Consider the following 21,539-nt stretch of genomic DNA (forward strand, 5'->3'; position numbering starts at 1 on the left):
GTGATACATTAATCTAAGCAACCTTTCTCTGGGCATTTCTATTCCACATCTCATTTCTATTGCAGATAAGAGATGTCTATTAAGAGATCAACTCTCAAAAGATATTACTAGAAATTTTCAGATAATGTTATAGAAATGCCAATATCAGAGAACATCAATAATTCAGGAGAATGAAGAACTAGCAAAAATGTTTTCCCCAGTTCTATTAAAAATCCTACTAATTAACATGTCTGGCTGCCATAATGCACTTTCTATTGTGGAAAATGGATTGCAAAGACCTGTAACTTATACCATTATATGCAAACATATATATCCATAACATAACATGTCTTAAATAAACATGGAAGCTGGGATGCACCGAAAAAGAAAGCAATATAGAAGGAAAATGTTATACGTTTTTCTGTTTGCAAGTTTCTCCTTTCTGAGGATTTCATTTTTTAAGCAAACTATGTATGTAGTAAAAATCCTAGTAAAGAGAAAATGTGACTATAGAAAGAGACATATGTAAATATCTGACATAATGTTAATTTTTGCAAAACTAATGATAGTAACTAATGATTTCTAAGTACTCGACATTATACTAAGTACTCCACATTTATCAAAACTCATGAAAACTTCAGCCTTAGGGGCAGATGCTGTTACCTTTCTATGAGGTAACTGAGGCAGAATCAGGAGGCATTACTCCAGGCCACAGAGCTAGTCAGTGGGGGAGCTGGTACTGGGGTCCAGGACCATCTAACAACACAGATCGGGCTCTTAATCACCTCTACAGCCAGCTTGCTTAATTAATTATGTACCTCAATTATTTTCAATATATGAGTTCAAATAACAAAACCTTATATTACATCAGGGTTTATGACTTGCCAAGCCAAGACCAAGTCTACTTTCCTACTCACTCTTGCTTTCCTACTAGCCTTCGGCTTTGAGCATAGGTACAGGGTTCACCCATGTAGTTAAGACTCCCCTGTCAATTTTTTTAAGTAGGGTCATTCCTGCCATCTATGGCAAGTTAAGTGAAGAACATGCCCTAGCAGGACACACTTCCATTTAGGTTTCTACACTGCACATTTAGGTTTCTCCTTAATACCATACAATCACTGGAAATGGGACGGCAGAAACCTTTCAGAGCTACTATAATTGTTAGAAATAGCATCCTCTCAATATACATACCTCCAACTTTTACCAAGAAGTTTCACTTTTGACAAGGCATATGTGAATTTAAGGGTGGCTGCTACATTGAAAGAGGTAGCCAATTCTTAATGTATGGTCAATGAGGATGGTGTTTTAACAGAAACACTATCAACATGTTTAGCAAACTATATGAAATGTCTGGCTGACGGCTAAAGCTTACGTGAGGATTGTTCTTCTCCAGGAGCTCAGTTAACTTTTCTAGCAGTGCAATAAGAAATTCTCTAGGCTTTCTTAGAACCCAAGCTGGTTGTGCAATAAAGATTCTCAAGAAAACTCCTCCAACAGCAAGTTCACCTTCTGCTTCTGCAAACACCACAGCAAAATCTTCAGGCAACTTTAAATAGAGAAAGAATAGTCAAGTCACTTACTAATCATTAGTTGTACATTAAGCAAGAAATAAAAACCCTATTAAAGAAATCGTTATGAAATTAACTAGTCCTTAAATAGTCATTAATATAATCAAATCAAAATTATAGTAAGTTTTATTTTCTCTTAACAAAATTCAGAAAAAGTCCTTTGATTAAGTTACTTACTCTGAAAGTGAGTATTCCTACTTTTATGTTTAAAACCTTATTTTCCAGGGGAAGACCTAAGTTTCTTAATGACAAAGTGTCTAAAAGGTTGGCATTAAACTCACTCATCAGGAATTTAAAAAAAACAACAAAAATTTACAGTAAAATGTAAAATTCCTTCCTCTGAATAAAAGTATACTTTACCTTCCAGTTTACATCAGGGTTGTCTTGCTGATTTTTAAAGTGCCTTGGGGAAAAAAAAGGGGAAAGGACATCAAACTTCAGTCACAAGACACACTTTCACGCAAGTAGAGTAAGCCTTAGAGAGGTGACAGACAACGTGAGGCACGCCTGCCTGCCCGGTGACCCCACCTGAAGGCCCTAAGTTACTGCGTGTCTCTTGACTTACTCGAGCACCATTTCTCTAACTGTCATGGACACTTTATCTCTGGAGCTGTCATTCCAAATTAACTCAGGATTTTCATGAGTTCCTTCAAAAATATGGACGGCAGCTTCAGGGTTGTCTCTCATGGCATCCATAAAAACGCTTGGGAGAAATTTCATCAATGTAATTCGAACCTAGATGAGGAGGTTTGAGAAAGAAAAAAGATCTATTAGAAACATCTCAATATTTGGTCTGCTTTACATTTCTCTAAGATAGAACGTTGCTGTAATTTGTGTTATGGCTGATATGGGCCACAACTATCATCCAAAAATTCTGGACTGAGAGAACAGATAAACCTTGGTTTATGCAAAGGTAACGAGACTCACTACGACCTGCTACTACTTACCTATCCAGGTTCATTTCCTCTCTCCTCCTCAAATTTAAGAAACATTAAGAAATTCAGCACCAGTGGGGTGTGAAGTTCCCAGAGCACACCACCCTGCCAGATCCTGCCCTGCACATGCTGTTCCCTCTTCCCAGAAGGCCCTTAGCTGGCCTGTCCCTCCACCCCTCCCACACCCCACACCCTCACAAATTTTTCTCATGCTACCTTTGTGGCGTACAAGTATTTTTTAGTGCATTTATTTTGCTATACTGTGTTTTACATTATACTGTGCCTTTTTCCAGAAAGGATTTAAAAAACAGCTTAAAAAAATATATCCAACACACACATACACACAAACTGAAAATTAGTCTGAGGCATAAGGACAAAGGGAAAATGAAGGTTGGAAAGATAAGTTTTTTCTTCAGGTCCTCACATAGTTTTCCCTCCTTTGTGTCATTCAAGTCTGTGCTCAAATCTCATCTTACAGAAATCTTCCCTGGCCAAGTCTGTCTTGCTGTTGCTGTATTTTCAGCCCCTGGCACAAGCAGATACTTGAATGAATATCTCATTCAGTATATACTCTGAGTATACTCATTCAGATACTTACTTGAATGAATGAGACTAATAGGAAGTCAGTACACAAAGGAAACATCAAAAGCTCTGTATAATTGCAAGCAATATATTACAAATTTAGCCCTGAACTCCTAGCAGCCAATGAACTAAAGGAAACAGTGTCAGTTACATGATAGAGAGCATCCACAAAACAGGATGTGTGTCACTTTTCTTGGTCAAATGGATCTAAGACATAAATACAAGAGTTAAAACTATAAAACTCTTGGGAAAAAATACAGGCATAGATCTTTGTAACCTTGGATTAGATAATGGCTTCTTATATATGACATTAAAAGCACAAGCTACAACAACAACAAAGATAGTATGGACTTCATCAAAATTAAAAAAAGACACCATCAGTAAAGTGGAAAGACATCCACAAAATGGGAGAAAATATTTGCAAATCATATATATGATAAGGGACTGGTATCCAAAATATATAAAGAACACTTACAACTCAATAGTAAAAAGACAACCCAATTAAAAAATGAGCAAAGAATGTGAATAGATATTTCTCTAAAAAAGATGTATAAATGGCCACTTAAGCACATGAAAAGACATTCAACATCATTAGGCACCAGGAAAATGCAAACCAAAACCCTGAGATAACACTTCACACCCACTAGGATGACTATACTCAACAAAGATATATTGGGTGGGCCAAAAAGTGCCTTCGGTTTTTTAAGTAAAAATAAAAGACACATTTTTCATTTTCACCAAGAACTTCATCGAACAACGTATTCACTCTTTTATTCCACTACCTTCTGCCATTTTTCAGGCAACTTCATAATTCCATCTTCCCAAAACTTCTTATCTTTTTGAACAAATAACTGTTCCAGGTACCTTTTTCAGTCTTCCAGGGAATTGAAATTTTTTCCATTAAGAGAACTTTGTAAAGACTGAAATAAATGGAAATCCTAAGGTGCAATGTCTGGTGCATACGGCAGATAAATCAGAACTTCCCAGCCAAGCTGTAACAGTTTTTGCCTGGTCATCAAAGAAACATGCGGTCTTAACGTTATCCTGATGGAAGATTATGTGTTTTCTGTTGACTAATTCTGGACGCTTTTCATGGAGTGCTGCTTTCAGTTGGTCTAATTGGGAGCAGTACTTGTTGGAATTAATTGTTTGGTTTTCCAGAAGGAGCTCATAATAGAGAACTCCCTTCCAATCCCACCATATACACAACATAACCTTCTTTGGATGAAGACTGGCCTTTGGTGTGGTTGGTGGTGGTTCATTTCACTTGCCCCACGATCTCTTCCGTTCCACACTGTTGTACAGTATCCACTTTTTGTCGCCCGTCACAATTTGTTTTAAAAATGAAACGTTTTCATTACGTTTCAATAGAGAATTGCATGCGAAAATATGGTCAAGAAGGCTTTTTTTGCTTAACTTAATGTGGAATCCAAGCATCAAAGCGATTCACATGACCAAGCTGGTGCAAATGATTTTCAGTGCTTGGTTTGGATATTTGAGTATGTCAGCTATCTCCTGCGTGGTATAACATTGATTGTTCTCAATTATTGTTTCGATTTGATCGCTATCAACTTCAACTGGTCTACCTGACCATGGAGCATCGCCCAGCGAGAAATCTCCAGCACAAAACTTCACAAACCATTTTTGACACGTTCCAGCAGTCACAGCACCTTCTCCATACACTGCACAAATCTTTTTGTGCGTTTCAGTTGCATTTTTACCTTTCTTGAAATAATAAAGCATAATATGCTGAAAATGTTGCTTTTTTCTTCCATCTTCAATATTAAAATGGCTACACAAAAATTAACCAATATTAAGTCTTTTTTTAAATGCACGCTGATATGACAGCTGTCACATACAATCCAACAAAATTGTTTTGAATGAAGTTAAAGACAGCTAAGTGCTACTAGAGCCATCTTACAGAAAAAACTGAATGAACCTTTTGGCCCACCCGATATAACAAGTGTCAGAGAAGAGGTGGAGAAATCAGAATCCTCACACATCATTGGTGGGAATGTAAAATGGTGCAGCCACTGTGGAAAACAGTCTGATAATTCCTTGAAAAGTTAAAAATGGTGTTACCATATGATCCAGAAATTCTACTCTCAGAGAAATAAAATACACATCCACACAAAAACTTGTACACATGTGTTCACAGTAGCATCACTCAGAATAGCCAAAAAGTAGCAATAATCCACGTGTCCATTTTCAAATGATAAATGGAAAAACAAAATGTGGTATATGTATACAATAGAATATTATTTGGCAATAAAAAGGAAGGAAGTACTGACACATGCTACAACATGGAGGAATCTTGAAAACATTATGCTAAGTGACAGAAGCCAGACACAGAAGACACATATTATGATTCCATTTACATGAAATGCTCAGAATAGGCAAATCTATAGAGACAGAAAGTAGGTTAGTGGTTGCCAGGTGCTAGGGGGAAGGTGAATGGGAAGTGACTGCTAAAGGGAATGGGTTTTTTTCCTGGGTTGATGAAAATGTTTCTAAAATAGATTGTTGTTGCCCAAACGAATGAATTGTATACTTCATATGTGTGACTTGTATGGCATGTCAATTATATCTCAATAAAGTTGTTACCAAAAAGGAAAATAAGTTTACTGACCCCAGTTCTAGAATCTCTTGCTGCAAATCATTCAATTAAGGAGCTGACACTTGTATTTTTCCTATACAGAAAATTTAAGTGTAAATATATTCACCTTGGTAAAATTTGTCCCTCATGTATTTCAAAGGTCAAAAAATTACTGAAGACCTCAAAAATCAATCAATCAATACATATTTATTTTAAATATCTAAAACATTATTTAAAACATGTAATATTAGACATTATAATTATGTGCTACCCAACTCTAGCTTTAAGAAAACTCAATATTAAATATCCATATTCATGGACTTCCCCGGCGGTCCAGTGGTTAAGATTCTGCCTTCCAATGCAGAGGGCGTGGGTTCGATCCCTGGCCGGGGAACTAAGATCCCAAAAGCCGCGCATGGTGTGGCCAAAAAATTTTTTTAAAAAAATAAATATTCATGATTTTATGAACCCTTGTTATAGATATCCAAATGTAATCGCCCTTATCCCATCAACCCTGTTGATGACAGACTATTAACCATATTCCCAAAGTAAAACTGTTCCAGGTCCTGTGACAGATTCTCAGGAGATCAGACAAGGAAAAAAAACAACTGAATCTAGCGTGTTTTACTGATGTAAAATAACACCTAACACTCTGGAAGTGGGGGCTCAGGAGCCTTCATTTCATATCTGGGCTGGCTTCAGTGAGCATTACTTCATGTGAAACAGATTTAATAACAGAAGAAGGGGACTTTGATTACACCTGTGTCTGGATGAAATTCTATTTAGAAGTGCTGTTCTAACAGGTTCCTGCTCTGCAAATTGGACCATGGTTCCAGAGATCATCTTGTTAGCTCCAGATTCTTAATGAGAGATCTCCCTGCAGAGAGGGGAAGCAAAGGTGCCGTTACTCACGTGCTATATGGCTTTAACTAATACAGGTGTGGGGTGTATCTCCTTCACAAGCTACCTCCACAGGCCAATCCTCGAAGTGTGAAAGTCTAACCTAATGTATCGTCCGTCATAACTTAAATATACTTTTCTTCTTTCTTCAAGGGAGATGAACAGTTTTATCACCATAATTCAAATACTCTCTTAAGACTTCTCAATTCTAGTGCAGGCTTCACCGACTATAATTTTTCTCTAACTAGTAATATACAGGAATAATTTCAGGTATGTCGATCTTCCAACTTTCACATTAAGTTATTTCCTCACCATCTCAGACTTTGGTAACCCTCATGGAATCCGTTATCAAAGTTACAGAGCTTTAATAATTTCTTTCTAAGAACCCATTTTGTGCTCACCTTTGGACCTATTAGTTTATCTGCTGTCATTTTAGCAAAAAGTTCTGCTGTCTGGGCTCGAACCTGTGGATGTGTTGAATTGCAGAACATGTCTAGTAAATAAATCAAAGCTCCTGTGAAGGAAAGAAAGAATTAGTGTTTATACTCTAAATAAAAAAAAATGACTTTTCTAATCATAGAATCATAGTAGAATTCATTTTCAACCTTGTTTCAACTCAATGCAGTTTGGTTTTTTTTAAACTGTAAACCTTCCAAAGCATTCTTCTAGTTTATCAGACTATACAAAGCAGCTCAAAATAAGCTTCACCATTACTGAGCAGGACTGGATGAGAAAGCACTCCGTACATTACCTTTTGCCATTGCTTCTTTGATTATTTTTGTACTTGATGTCAAAGCATAAAGAGTTTCCAGAACAAGCTGACGACCTGCAAAGTAAAAGACATTTCAAGGAATGTATCATCACATTAGCTTACATTTACTGCTCACCAGTGCCAGGCACTGAACTAGGTGTTCTACACAGGGTATTATACTTACATCTTCACAATAACCAGCAAGACAGGAATTGTGGCCTCCTTATGAGTGAGGAAGCTGAGACCCAGATTGACCAACCCATGGATTCACAGCTAGTGAGAGGTATAGCTCACTATACCACTAAGGTATATAGAGGTTTATAGAAGTCTGACTTCCAAAATCCACACTCGTAACCACTATGCCATACTGTCTTGCTACCTCACTGTTCACTGTGCAAACAAAATCTTCTCACCTCCTGACACCCTGAGAACACTCCATTCAGGGATCTACAATTTTTATGTGGTGCTAGTGTCTTAGAGAAATAAGTAGGAAGTAGCAGTTGCAAGACACTGTTCCAATCTAAGACACAACGGCATCCTTCTGCACATAGTCTGTGCGCTTCTCACCCTAGTCATTGAAGTAGACTCGGCTAATGGACTTTACTCTTCTAAAGTCAAAATGGCAACAACAGACAGGTGACCAAAGGAGTAAAGAGTTGGCAAAGAGGGTGAAGGCTGCCAAGTATTAGGCTGAGACTAAAACAACAAAGGATGGTAGACAGACTGAGCTAAGTTAACAGGCAGGAGAACAAACACTCAAAAGGAGATTTTTAAGAGAAGCAACAGTACTTCATTGAAAACCTACCACTGTTCGAACCATAGTTTCAAAGGAAAACAAGTCTTTGGAGGGGATAGAGGAAGTCAACATTTTATGTTTTTAATGTCCCTTAGCAAACAGTTAAAGATAATTTAGTCTAAAATATAAATGATAGCAGAGTAGGCTGAGATATCTAGATGTCAGCTATTTTACCGGTAAGATTAAAATAATGACTGGACTATATAAATCCGATATGAATATAAAATAACTTTCAAGTTATGACTTCTGTAACATTCTTCACTTCATCAATCAGTTTAATTTTGCATTGTTTGAAGCCTCGTAAAGCTGTCAAAAACTAATAAAAAAGAAAAACCAACTAAGGTTGTAGGGATGATAAAAATAATCTGCGAATGACTTTTAAAAGTTGTCATTTTAAAGAGCTATTTCAAACGTTGTTTATTAAAGAAAACAAAAATATTCACTGGAAACTGAACTCCACTCAATTCACTGAACGTAACACCTAACACGTGCAAGGCACTGGGGCATAAAATGAGTGAGACAGGTTGCTGTTCTCAAGGAGGTGAACAGGTGTGAAGTCAAGATTAACATGACTTCCAAGGGGCTAGCAAAGCCGACTGAGCAATGTCTGCTGACAGTTAAGTGGCAAAGTTGGACTTAGTATCACCAATTGCCTTTGAAAAGCAATCTCAAGGTTGATCCTAGCACTTATGCTAGACGACTGTACAGTTTGTAAGGAGTCTATATTATTTCAGGCTGTATTCAAGAAATCAGGTTGGTGTATTTTAAAAAATTGATATCATTTGGTGGTAACAGTCGCTATCAGCATCAAATCAGTAAAGGACAAATAATGCAGGATTGAACTTTAAGCTAACACAAGGTGATTTTTATCTTAAGCATTTTTTCCTATCGTCCAAGATCAACTGTGTGTGTGTGTGTTTTTTTTTTAAATAAACCATGGAATATTAGTCAATTCTCAATTACTCACGTGTAGCTTATACTCAACAAATTGAAAATCCTAGATTATTTTCCTTTTGCTTTTGGATCTCTCTTACCTCTTTCAACTTCTGATATGAGAAATGCAAAATAATTAACTTATGTAAAAATATAATTAGAAAGACAAATCTAATATAAAGAATACCACTTAAAATATTCCAAAACAAAACACGGATAACACTGTGTCAGAGGTTTTGCATCATCTGTGTAACTGCTCCCCTCAATGGGTTGACCGTACTGTTGTTTCGAAAATTCCAGTGAATATACGTACTTGACGGCAAAGAATGTAGAAGAGCCAATAAATTGGACAAAACCATTGATTCAGCAATATTGTTGACACAGTCTTGGTTAGACGTCACTATATTCACAACCTGAAAATTAATCAATAGGATGTTAAGAGTTCTGGAAATAATTTCGGACCTAAACAAATTAAGTCAAATTAGTCAGACCTAAATAAACTTAAAGGCTTTACGAAAGTGAGGAAAATGTTTGGAGGACAAAATATTTAATTTTTAGGCAAGAGTTTAATTTTAAAAGATTGGCCTTATTACTCTGTTCTTTTGAGAATAAAAAATGTTAATGGTAAAGCATATATTATATACATTAGCTTTCTATTAATTTAGAGGTAAGAACTAAATATAATGATCTAAACAAATATTTCAGCACCCATCCACAATCTTGAGGCTTATAAGAAGTCTTCAATTCTACACCAGTTCATGCTCTAGAACTATTGTGTACACTGTAGTGCTTTCCAATTGTAGATATGGGGTGGCAAGTGATTAGGAAGATAATCATCTTTACTACTGGGACTTTTTCTTTTAGAGGGAGAAAGTAAATGTCTTCAGTGCCCAGCACAACAGATTAGGTCTATCTTTCCATTATAAAGAAATAGGCATGTTTTTCTTTCAAAGAGGATGACCTATTAAGTCTAACTTATTATATACATTGATCTAAAGATCATTGTCACTTAACTTGAACTATGTGGTCAGCATCTCAAAGCAAAATATCCTAGATTTAATAATGCTTATTTAAAGAGTTACAAGATACTTGAAGGAATTAAGTGGAGAAGCATGCTTTTCAATTTAAAGAACATGCTTGTTAAGGTTTTTGACCAATTTAACATCTATTATTTTATTAAACATCTTTTTTAAACCAAAATGCAATCTAAGAACACTTAATCATTCATAAGGTACTCATTAACCTGTTACTGCAGTGTTGAATTTGGTGTTCTTTATAATAGATCGTGTGTGTTATAATAGGCAGGATCATCTGAAAAAAGATCCTGGGAGCTCACTCTGGGTTGCCTGGACAAGGAGCCCCCTGTGACCAGGGTCTTCCTGCTTCTCCCAGAGGAAAAGGCTCCACCCAAACAGCTTCCTCTGGGACCAATGATTTCATTCTCCTGAAGGAGGGGCCTCCAACCACTCTTGGACCCTCAAGGCCCACAGGTTCTGGGCAGCTGCCTTTCCTAGACAGCTCCTGTAAACAGCGTAACACACCAGGTGTCTGTCTGTCACCCTCACTGGAAAGGTTGCTTTTGTACCAGACCATAAGAAGGGAGAGCAACTTAAGGGGAGGGAATACAAACCCACAGTGTGCAGCCAGCACAGTGCCCTGGTCTCAACATGTCTCTCTTTGGGGACACTGAGAGATCTGGGAAATCCTGCCTCCTTTTCTTGTTGATCTGTGGCTTCCAAGCTTCCCAAGTAAAGCCCATTCCTTAACTCACGCCACATGACACTGTACAAATGCATCCCAAGTTCTAATGCATGACAGACGACGACCACAGAGGGAAAGCACCTTGAACACTGTACAATACTTGCTCTTCAAAATGAGCATATTAATTCAAATTTTAAAAACATATTCACTTGGCTTAATAGGCAAAATGAAAAAAACCACATGCAAACTTCCATTCAACTTTAGATGATGATTAATCAAGGATCAAACCATGTATAGTAAGTTGTAGGAAAGACAATATCCTTTAGTACAAAATTCTTTTACCTCTAAAGCCAATTGCTGCACTTGACCAGCTCCATGGACTCGAAGAAGAGAAAATATTAACTTAAAGTGCCCAATGCATTCACTTTCAGAGCCTAGGAAGTAAAAATAAAATGTTTAATTTTTATTTCCAAGAGATGTTCTAAATTATCCACCTTTAGGAAACTGATATACAGTTTTGTTTACTGTCAATTATAAGTCTCTAGTAAACTTTTCTTAACGTTTGTGACACAAAGTGAGTGAAGTATCACTAAGGAGCAGTAAATCTTAAGAAGTTAAATGATATTAGACTATCTTAGGTTTGTTTTGTCTTCATTTCCATCCCCACCCCTAGTTAACCCACAGGCTAAAAATAAGAAATTTATCAAACACACAATCCAAATACAACTCAAAAATTAAAAGTGTAAGGTGGTATTTTTACTCTTTACCTCAAGACTGTAGAGCTACCCTTGTCAGCCTAATTACATTTGGGGAGAGTGTGACATGATCTGGCTTTTAATTAAGACTGAGTTAGAACCCTGCCACTTGAGAACTACACTATAAACAAGTAAGTGCCAAATCCATAGCCAGCTTTACTGCAATTCCTTTGTACCTAATATGTCAACTCCAAACAATAAGAAATGAAGTTTTCTTCAGATTTTATAATACTGCCTTTAAAAACATCCCCTTGTATATATACCATGGGAATGACTTATTTTCTTAAACAACATTTAATTATTATTGGTTATTTTATTTGAATAATGTATTACTGTAATACATAGTGAAAAGAGCAAAGAAGTACATGAAAGATAATATTAAGTGTTAATAAAAAAGATTTGAGGTCTTCATGTAACTTAAACTGAATATATATTGTTTTATGTTTTATATTCTATATTTGTTATCAAAGTTAGAATTGGAAGAAGCTTTCGGATTTTCACCCATCCATCTCCCTGAAGTCAGGCAAGAGTGATAATGTTCTTGGAAATGTCCTTCTTAAAGATGTTTTAAGAATGACAATTCTCACTTTATTATTTGTTTTTATACACCAAAAACTTCAGGCAGTTTTTCAAAAACATGGCATTGTGTTATGGACCAGAAGACACAAAAATGAGATCACCTAATAAATAAAATTTAAGCGCTTATATTGATACTTGGTATGTCAATTTATGTCATCAATGTGATATTTTACACTAGCAAGTTACTCTGCCTTTTCAACTCACTGAAAGTCATATGCTCTTAGAGATACGAATTATTCTAAGCATGGTGACCTGACCTCTCTTTCCAGCCTACTATTTAGAGGTAAAAATATTATGGAGTCAATTCCTCTTAATGTTATACAAAGTATAACATTATAACCAAGTACAATTTTTCCTGCATTTCCCTGGTAAAATTGAGAACTGGAATTTTTGGGCTCTTCCATTGTAAGGATCTTACTCATCAAGGGTATAGTCACACACCTGGATTATATTTTATAACATTTCTCAGAGCCTCCAAAGCCATTTCCACTCTTGGCAAGCGGTCTCCATGTTGCTCTGACTCCACTTTTGCAGAATGAGTGATAGCCATGAATGTGTGGAGGTACTGGGCCTGGGAGCCTATATAATCCAAGAGACTTGCAGCAAATGCTTTTGGAACCTAAGTTGAGTGGAAAAATATTTAAAAACAAGTGTGCCCTTAAAAATAACCTATAACAAAGACTCCACAGCAAAAAAAACAACAACAAAATACTTCAAGCCATGAGAGTGATTAAATTATACATACACATGAATATACCTATGGATTAAGTGGGGAGAGGGGAAGAAAGGGGACAAAACCCAATTGCATTAGGAAGTGTTTAACATTTTTGTCCAAATCCATTAGAGATTTGATATACTCCCATCAGTACCTCAGTATAATAATTCTGAGATGAGTATGTCTTCCCTTTACCAAGGTATTGATAGTATGATATGTAACTTCTATAATTTGGTTATATTTTTATATTTAAAAATTACATATATTTAGATTATAAATTCAAAGGACAGTTTTCAAAGACATTTCACAAATCACTGAACTCATTCTGCTTAGCAGTTATTTATAGAAATTATTCTGTGATAAATAGTAAATGTTACAGTTTAGTAAATTCTTTTTTTTCCCAAGAGCAAACTCTTTGTTTTAGAGAAATAGCCTCACTTCTTTCTTCCTTACAAACCAATCAACCAACAAATTCTCGTTGCCACCCCTCCAAAAAGAACTACAACAAAAATTTCCTACATGATTTCCAAGCACTATGGAAGGAAAAGAAGATCATTTGCTTCCCGAAGTGATTAGGGATCATCACAAGAGATGACCTGGTGTGACCCCAGTCATCTTCTAAAAATTCTCTTTGCTTTCCACCTCTATTTTCTTATTTTCTTCTAAAAATGGGCCAGAGACGGACTACTGTCTGGTGGTCTGATATTCAACATGATGGAATGAGTATGTAAATGGCCTTACACTTCCATGAGAGAATAGTAAAGCTGAAGGCATATATACATGATACAGTGGGGTAGCATTATGCATAAAATATCAGGAACAGCTGGGAAAGGAATAAATTCTTATTCATGAATCCACAAAATTAAATTCTTTAACATTCAAAATAAAGAGGATCATAAGTTATCAATGGTCACCCCATCACATACCCAAGTTAGTATAAAGCATTTGGCAAAAAACAGGTATTATTTCAATGTATACAGTGTGAATAAACTAGTAGCTTTCAATAACAAATGATCAAAGGTGTCAGACAAAATTAAAAGTAGAGAGCTTACCTCGAGTGGGAAAGTAGGGACTTCATTATAGACCCTAACAAAAATCTCCCCTACAATAAGTTCTTTGGCATGATCACTGTAGACAAATTCTGATCCATAGGTTTTGTCACAGTCACCCTTTTTAAAAAAGAAAACAGATTGTTAGAGGTAAATTGGAATCATTAGTGTCTGTTTTATTAATCTATCCATATTCAGTTTAATAACTTAGCAGATAAATAACTTGAAAGATCCATTCATTTTCCAGAGGGAAAAATGTGGTGGGATACACATCACAGCACTCAATGCAATTTTAAGGTTTGTAATCAGTAATATGGACTCTGGAAAAGGCATAGAATTATGTTATTTCTTAACTCAAAGATCAATATTGTAACTCATTTTAAAATTTCAAAAGATCACTGAGGTCAGCCAATGAAGTGTTCATAAGCAAGTATGACACGTGGCTCTTCTCTCTCCACTCAGCAAACATTTGGCCCAGTCAGATATAGGGTGATAGAGCTAAGAAATGAACACATTTGGACTGGTTTTAAAAAGTAATACATTAAGTGAAAAGTGCTGGAAAACAGGGTCTCTGAATAAAAAAGCAAGGTAATAGTAGAGGGGTTAACAAATCAAGAAGAATTTCCATTTAAGGACGACGAAAAAGATAGGAAAGAGGAATGGGAAAAAAATAGCTCCAAGATTTAGGTGGAAATCACTCAAAATTTAGGTTGGACTAAAATAATATGTAAAAGTGTTGTTGTAAAGTTGTAAAGGGCTAAACGAAGAGAGAATGATGTTCTCTCCTGGTGAAAGAATAGATGATATATAGAAATCTGAGACTTGTTCTCCCTAGCTCTGCAATTCTCAAAACTTCTATCAATGAAGAGCTCTGAGTGACTATCATGAAATGAATTCAAAACCAAATTTTGAATAATTCAGGACACCCAGTGATGGTTACTCTTTAATGAAGTCCAAACCCAAAAACACAACTTCTTCTAAACCATCAAGACTCAACCATCTAATGTATGTATTATCCAGGCCTTCTCCTTATCTCCCATTCTACTTACTGTCTTTTGTTTTTTTCATGGCTTAATAGCTTCTCCTCTAGAAGGTGGCAGGATAGGAGAAATTATTCAATTTTGATACCAGAAAGCAATTTTAATTTACTGGGGAAAAGAGGCTGAAGAGAACAATTAAAACAGAGCTTCTGGGCACAAAAACTGGTTAAAATAGAAGACAGCTATATGTAAGTGGTAACTAAAAACACAACAAAAAATCCTAATGTATATTAAATACAATAAGAATGCTATTATTAAGTGGGCCAAATATTAGGTAGCAAAAGCTATAAGCTTGATCAACACCCAATGGAGAAATAATGGGTTTCTGTTTCGTCAATACTAAGTTATATTTCCAGAGATTCCATTAGAGTAAGAAATTTATAAAACAGTAACATACCTTTTTAATCATGTTTTCTTGTTGGGATTCAAGAAATTCAAGTAGTTCTGCTCTTGTAGAATTGTTCCATATCAAATAGGGGCTCTCTGTGTTACTGTTAAGCATCTTCAAAATCTAGGAGAAAGAACATTACTGTTTTATAATATTTAGGAAATATATTGAAATTACCATTCATTAAAATTGTCTATGACATGCCAAGCACTGTAATAGGTGCCTTAAGTATAACAGATCTCAATAATTCTAGCAAGTTTGTTAACATTTTCCATTTTGCAGCTGAGAAAAATCAAGACTGAGAAAGATCAAATTATTTGCCCCAGGTCTCACAACCCTTAAGGGGTGAAACTGGGATTCAAATTTGAATCTGTTTGACTTCACATTCTTAACATTTGCTCTGCTTTGTGAAAACTACATACAATATTCTGTGTTAAAGCATTTTATAAACTCAGTAAATGTAAGCTTAAAAAGAATCATACCATACTGCCTTTACATACATATATTTGAAAACAAAATCTAAGTCTTTATGAAGCATACTCCTAGGAAGGGAAGTAAAATTTATGGGCAGAGACTCAGTTCCGATTTTCTTGGCCAAACCTTGTACTTCTGCAGACATAGCTTATGCTTGCTTGGCCATCCAGGGTGCTTTCCCTTTGTTTAGCTCTCCTCAATTTTAAGTGTACACATAGACATTTAACTCTCCTTTAAATGTTTTTTGTTGTTGTTTTTTGGCCGTGCCTTGTGGCTTGTAAGATATCAGTTCCCTGACTAGGGACTGAACCCGGGCCCTCGGCAGTGGAAGAGCAGAGTCCTAACCATTGGGCTACCAGGAACTCCCTAAATGTTTTAATAAGAACTTTTTACACTTTACATTTACAGAGCTCTGTGCTAGGAGGAAAGCAGTGGGTTATTACCTCCATCTTACAAAAAGAAATCCAACCCTTGTTTTCAAAACATGAACTACTAGTTAAGTAAAATGACTGAAAAAATTTATCATGAAGAAAATTTTAAAACTCTGAGAAGTGGCAGTTTAAAATAAGCATTTTATTAAATCCAGATGGAGTCCAGGCCAAAATTTTGAAGTGTTACTTTTTGCATATGTGTGTATATACTGACTTTTAGGATTTCAATGCTGAGTGTAAGTAAGTTATAGCTTATAACAAACAGCTAAAAATAGACTCTGGGTCTCCTGACTCCCAGTCCTCTGTCCATTCCAAGTTCACTCTCTTGTCCTGTTCCTTTCTGATTCAATATTATCAAGAATTATGGGGAGCTCTACAGCTGAGAAACATGAAGTTAATCTACCCTTACAGAGAGACTGGACTTGTAGAGCTGATAACATCAGCATCAAGCCACAACAACAAACCAAATTTCTTAGTTGAGAGAACAAGCATGTGAGCATTTTCAATTTTTAGGTTTCCGAGAGCAATCAACATTGTTATATTCCCCTACTATCTAAAGAATCTTGCAATATTTATCAAAAACCCAGGCTACTTCTGAAGCACATACCTCAGTAGCACTAACTACAGCAAGTTTTCTAGCAACATAGGGGGTCAGCATGCCAGCTACACTTTTCCTTATGGTTGGATTTTCTGGTGTTGCTTGTTCTTCAGGCAGATACCCTCCAAGGCGACTTAGAGCACGGACACTCAGTTTGGCAAGACTGTTGGCTACTTCCTGTTATAAAAAAATTAAGACATTAAGACATTAAAATGGATCTGTTATCTTACACAGGCAACAGTACCTTTATGGAATCAAAACAGTATGGAACATATTAAGGAACAGAAAGCAAAAAAAAAGAAACAAAAAAGTCCCCAACACTGATGTCAGAGAGTTTATGCATTACAGTTTATTCTTTTATTTATATGAAAGACCATCAGAATCTGTGTACTCATTTATACCTAATACGGTATGTTGTAGATAACTGGAAGAAGCACATTGGGGGACAGGGTGGGGAATAGGTATGGGTAGGTAGATCTGATCGCTAGAGGCACATATCACGATATGAGTAATGAATGACAGTGAACAGGAAAGGACAGACAGAAAAAAATATCTGTAAAAATCAGGTAAGTTCTCAAGTGTTTAGGGGAGCTAGCCCCAACAGCACTGTTATGATCTCCCTGTGATACACAACCATAATTTTGCAAAAATAAAGGTGACTCTGAGTAATCAAGAAAAGATTAAGTTATGTCCAGAATATGCTATTGCAAATTCCCTTCCCTCAAATCCTTCCGGGATAAGTGGTTAAGATAAAAAGTTTTGGGGCTTAAAAAGCAATAAGCTTAATAATCTTGAAAAACAGTTTATGCCTTTGAGGCTTTGAGCTAGGGCTTTGCTTTGCATTAACCTATGGTATGGGTTCAAATTCAATGTTAAAGTAGTGTTAAGGTTACCTGCTGGTTTGTTTCTTCACTTTTCTGAATACCACTCTCTTCTAGTGTGTAGTCATAATTAAACAGATAACCAAGCAGATGCCACAAAATTCCAGCTTGCAGTAAGTGTGTCTGTAGCCAGAAATCCACAGCAAAAGAGCTGACACATTCTACCCCAAGAGCTGCCACCCGTGGAATACTCTGAGAATAAGAATAATGGAATTAATTACAGGATTAAAAAAAAAGCTCCCAAGAGAAACAGGCTGTGAATGTATGTCAAGCTAGCTATCTTACTGTGTGTTTACCTCCTCTTATATTTTCAATTCCAGTTTATATCTGAATCTTATATCTTTTAAAGCCTAAAATTAAAAGTAACCCTGTGAAAAAACACAGAATTACTATTTTTAGAAAACTAATTAATTTTTAAATTGAAGTATAGTGGATTTACAATATTGTGTTAGTTTCAGGTGTAGAGCATAGAGATTTGATTTTTTTGCAGATTATATTCCATTATAGGTTATTACAAAATACTGGGTATAAATCCTTGTGTTATACAGTAGATCCTTATTATCTATTTTATGTATAGTAGTTTTATTTGTTAATCCCATAGTCCTAATTTGTCCTTCCTCACCTCCCTCTCCCTTTTCTCTTTGGTAACCATAAGTTTGTTTTCTATGTCTGAGTCTGTTTCTGTTTTGTATATACATTCATTTGTATTATTTTTTAGATTCCAAATATAAGTGATATACAGTGTTTGTCTTTCTCTGACTTATTACATTAAGCATAATAGTCTCAAGGTCCATTCATGTGCCTGCAAATGGCAGTATTTCATTCTTTTTTATGGCTGAATAACATTCTGTTGCGTGTGTGTGTGTGTTTGTGTGTGTGTATATACACATCTTAAGCCAATTGTCTGTTGATGGGCACTTGGGCTGTTTCCATGTCTTGGCTACTGTAAATAGTGCTATGAACGTTGGGTGCATGTATCTTTTCAAATTAGTGTTTTCATTTTTCCAGACATGTACCCAGGAGTGGAACTGCTGGATCATATGGTAGCTCTATTTTTAGTTTTTTTAAGGAATCTCCATGCTGTTTTCCATAGTGGCTGTACTGTACCAATTTACATTCCCGTGAACAGTGTATGAGGGTTCTCTTTTTTCCACATCCTCTCCAGCATTTATTATTTGTAGACTTTTTGGTGATAGCCAATCTCACTAATGTGAGGTGATAGCTCATTGTGGTTTTGATTTGTATCAGAATTACTATCTTTGAGGCTAGTTAGTGTCAAAGACTTGGGAATACAGTTTTCTTTGTTTCACTTCTTGTATTTTTAATTTTTAAAAATACTGATAAGGCATTAATAGCAATGCATGTGCTAATGATCTTAAGTGTATCAATGATATCTTTAGTGCAGGTGTACAGATTTACTTCTTTATACCAGAGTTTGCATTCTTATTAAACACTTCTAAGGACATCAAGTAAATATAGTTGAGGACATTATTTTCATCAGATTTCTTATTTCTAGATACCTTAGCCTGGGATCAGCACCCCAATCCTGTTCTATTCCAACACAACTGTCACTCTGCCCAGTTACCTGAGAAATCACTCTCCTTCCCAGCCACCTATCACATCACCCACAGACAACTTCCCTTGGCAGTACTAGACTGGGAGGAAACAGCAAGCTCTCAGATCCCTATAGCCTTTCCACCAGGCAATGACTCGACTCTTAAGTTTCAGGTTTTACATGGTCCTTTACTTTCATTAGATTGATTTAGTCTAGTCTTCTCTCTTGCTTCCTTGCCTCTGTTCAAATGTTCACATGAGACCAACTTCCCTCTAGATATGTCACTCTAGTCTTACTCTCTGTGGGCCAGCCCAGGAACAAAAGCCACCATTTACAGCAAGGCTTCAGTGAAAAATGTAATTTACTTGAAAATAATTTTAGGAAAACAACTTGTTTATAAATTGGGGACTGGCTACTTGACAAGAAAACCCACTGCTGATTGAATCCAGAAAGTGGTAAAGATGACCTCTACCTTGCCAAAATAGAGCACCCGACAGAGATCCCTGATGATGCCAGGCATTTCCGTGATCTTCTCTCGGCATTCTTCAAACTGAGAGGCCACACTATAGCATTTGCTTATGTGTCCACACACCTGCAGACAACACAAAAGAGAGAAGAAAAAAAAAAAGTCACATGTGCATTCCTTATTTAAGACAGTGGAAATCAAATCAGCGGAGATTCGTGAATAATGCTTAACAGTATATATGACACTCCAAAATTAAACAGAACATTTCTATTGAATTATTAGTATTTCTGGTTAAGATTCCCTATAGATGCAGGGTTGGCAAACCATGGCCGCTAAGGCTAACAGGCCAAGTCAACCATGACCTGTTCTTGTATGGCCAGAAAGCTAAGAATGGGTTTTACATTTTGAAAGAGTTGCAAAAATCACAAATAAAAATATGCAACAGACTGTACGTAACCTGAAAGCCTCAAACACTTACTCTCTAGCCCTTTATAAAAATAAATTTGCCAACCTCTGGAATAAAGTATTTTTGTCCAGAATTCTAATAATGTACTATACTTAAAAATAGGATGAAACTCAAAAGCATGTACTCGATTGTTTTATATTCTAAATTTTGCTGGCATAAACAAAAGGCCACATAAAAAGATGCATCTACAGTGATCTTAATGAACTCCTGATGGATTTTCTATTAAAGAATTCAACAGAAAAGAAGCCAATGAAAACACTAGGGATCGGAGAGGGAGGCAGAGAAGGAAATTAAGGAAGGGGATGGAAGATAATGAAACAAAAGTGGCAAAATGACAAATGTTTGAAACTGGGTAAAGGGACACAGGGATTCATTATATCATTCTCTATTTTAAGAAAAAAAAAATTAAGCCAACAGATTACGTATGATTTAGCACAGTGGTTCTTACAGTGTGATACACAGACCAACAGCATCAGTATCACTTGGGAATTTTGTTAGGAAAGCATATTTTCATGCCCCACCCCAGACATACTAAATCAGAAACTCTGTGGGCAGGGGACCTGGGAGGCAGAGCTCAGCAACCCAGGTTTTAATGAGCCCTCCAAGTGATTCTCACAGATGTTAAAGTCTGAACTACTAGTCTAGCGTAACTTTCTTGGAACCATATGTTTTAGTCTTACCTGTACAGACATGTCACTTGGTTTACTAGAATGATTCAAGACAGCCACACAGCGACTAAATGCCTCTTGTAACACCTGCAGAAAAAGAAGTCAGCCATTAACTCTCCATTTTGACTTGGAGTCTGAAAAGCCTTTTCTGGTAGGGATAAAACATTAATAACCTTTTAATATCAGAAACTTGGCAAGGAAATGTTTGCTCAATTAACATTTGTTAAATAAACAAGTAAACAAAGGACCCTGAAGTTTTTTAAGCATCCCACTATGCTATTTTGCAAGTAATATTAAGCTCACCAATTTTGAATCCAATATTCTCCAATTCACGTTATGAAATAAAGCTCCATTTATTTTAATTTTGGTATTATAATATAGAGAATAATGTTATCTGTTGCAATAAATTAAAGAAACTGTATCAACTGTATTTGTACTTTGTGAATTATTTATTGCTAAGAGACATACAGTTTGCCTAAACTAGCTTGAAGACAAGAACAAAGGTCATTCCATATTACCTCAATTCCATTCTCCCTTCTGAGCTCTTCAGCATTGAGGGCTGAGCAGTTAACAGTATGGAAAGCCAGCTCTGCAGCAGCAGGCAACAATGGTGATTCTTTTGAGAAAAGGAGGTCATCTGAAGTTTCCATTGTTATTGTCCTAATTAGCATGGGGTAGCCTGCATATTTATAAGGCTGTAAATCTGAAATAATCATGGTTTTAAGTTAATTTT

General features: G+C 36.1%; 1 protein-coding gene across 5 annotated transcripts in view; it reads right to left on the bottom strand.

The window, feature by feature from the left end:
* DNAJC13 (DnaJ heat shock protein family (Hsp40) member C13) overlaps window positions 1-21,539 on the bottom strand; it is a 128,690-nt gene that overhangs the window by 11,670 nt on the left and 95,481 nt on the right. For 4 of the 5 annotated variants that reach the window (XM_061194673.1, XM_061194670.1, XM_061194671.1 and 1 more), the window contains 15 exons: window positions 21,325-21,509; window positions 20,819-20,893; window positions 19,679-19,798; window positions 17,664-17,843; window positions 16,780-16,947; window positions 15,277-15,390; window positions 13,843-13,959; window positions 12,517-12,694; window positions 11,084-11,175; window positions 9,354-9,453; window positions 7,312-7,386; window positions 6,962-7,074; window positions 2,113-2,282; window positions 1,908-1,950; window positions 1,352-1,525 (listed from right to left, as the gene is read on the bottom strand). In XM_061194673.1, coding sequence (XP_061050656.1) covers window positions 1,352-1,525; window positions 1,908-1,950; window positions 2,113-2,282; window positions 6,962-7,074; window positions 7,312-7,386; window positions 9,354-9,453; window positions 11,084-11,175; window positions 12,517-12,694; window positions 13,843-13,959; window positions 15,277-15,390; window positions 16,780-16,947; window positions 17,664-17,843; window positions 19,679-19,798; window positions 20,819-20,893; window positions 21,325-21,509 — 1,904 coding nt within the window. Of the gene's footprint in view, window positions 1-1,351; window positions 1,526-1,907; window positions 1,951-2,112; window positions 2,283-6,312; window positions 6,538-6,961; window positions 7,075-7,311; window positions 7,387-9,353; window positions 9,454-11,083; window positions 11,176-12,516; window positions 12,695-13,842; window positions 13,960-15,276; window positions 15,391-16,779; window positions 16,948-17,663; window positions 17,844-19,678; window positions 19,799-20,818; window positions 20,894-21,324; window positions 21,510-21,539 lie in introns of those variants that run through there. The other variant, XM_061194674.1, reaches the window with a different exon arrangement.

This window comes from Eubalaena glacialis, chromosome 6 (genome assembly GCF_028564815.1).
Source record: "Eubalaena glacialis isolate mEubGla1 chromosome 6, mEubGla1.1.hap2.+ XY, whole genome shotgun sequence".
NCBI lineage: Eukaryota > Metazoa > Chordata > Mammalia > Artiodactyla > Balaenidae > Eubalaena > Eubalaena glacialis.